The sequence below is a fragment of the Emiliania huxleyi genome (assembly GCF_000372725.1).
Source record: "Emiliania huxleyi CCMP1516 chromosome Unknown EMIHUscaffold_1722, whole genome shotgun sequence".
NCBI lineage: Eukaryota > Haptophyta > Isochrysidales > Noelaerhabdaceae > Emiliania > Emiliania huxleyi.
Window position 1 is genome coordinate 670 of NW_005200858.1, and position 768 is coordinate 1,437.

Consider the following 768-nt stretch of genomic DNA (forward strand, 5'->3'; position numbering starts at 1 on the left):
ATCGAATTGAGGAGGGCGGGCGGTCCCATTGCGTGTAACGAACTCTCTGAACGCCACACGACGAGTCGTGTGAGGGCCCGGTGCGGGCCCTGTCGTTCATCGATCGTCTCGCCCTCCCTCGCTGGAGTGCTCATTGGGGGGGGTCATAACAAACACGGTACAGGATCGAGGTGCACGCTGCCGAGGCAGTGTCGTCCCCCCTCTCCCCGACGGCGATGGCGGTGTGACCGATCGAGCTACAAGAGGAGCTTGTTCAGCACATATCAGCAGGATCCGGGTTAGACTGGCGCACTACCTCACTGGGCCTGAGACCGCCGTGCGCTTCCCGTCACCGTCTCGGGTTTGTGTGGGATCGAACCACTCCGGGATGGGCGAGCCCTATCTTGTAATACCACACACGCGCCTATACATCAGTGTAGTCTCATCATCGAGTGATTGCTGGCCTGTGGCGTATGACCTCGCGCGGATATCACCAACGACGAGCATGCGAAGATAGGGAACAATATCTTGTACAGCCCGCTGTGCTCCCCGCTGTGCCACGGCGTATGATGGGCTGCGAGAGCCGTATCTTCCCCCCTTGAAGCAGAGGCGCCGCGAGGCACGAGAGGCGTAGAAGAGAGGCTGGCGTGCCCCGCACCTCCCGGTTGGCAGTAGGAGGGCCCGCCGGTGAGACCACTGATTTTGATGCCGACCATACTCGAGTAATTCTCGCCACTGGAACGCATGCTACTTACAGCTGTTGTCTGTACAGAGATGCCAGCACCCCCC

At 60.4% G+C, this 768-nt stretch overlaps 1 protein-coding gene across 1 annotated transcript in view; it reads right to left on the minus strand.

Annotated features, from left to right (window-relative positions):
• Nucleotides 1-378: 378 nt before the first annotated feature.
• Nucleotides 379-768, minus strand: part of EMIHUDRAFT_460677 (cysteine synthase) — a gene marked incomplete at its 3' end in the record, with an annotated part of 2,413 nt that continues 2,023 nt past the window's right edge. Inside the window, exons 5-6 of the mRNA XM_005784105.1 lie at nt 638-743; nt 379-443 (exon numbers count right to left, since the gene is read on the minus strand). Coding sequence (XP_005784162.1) covers nt 379-443; nt 638-743 — 171 coding nt within the window. The remainder of the gene's footprint in view (nt 444-637; nt 744-768) is intronic.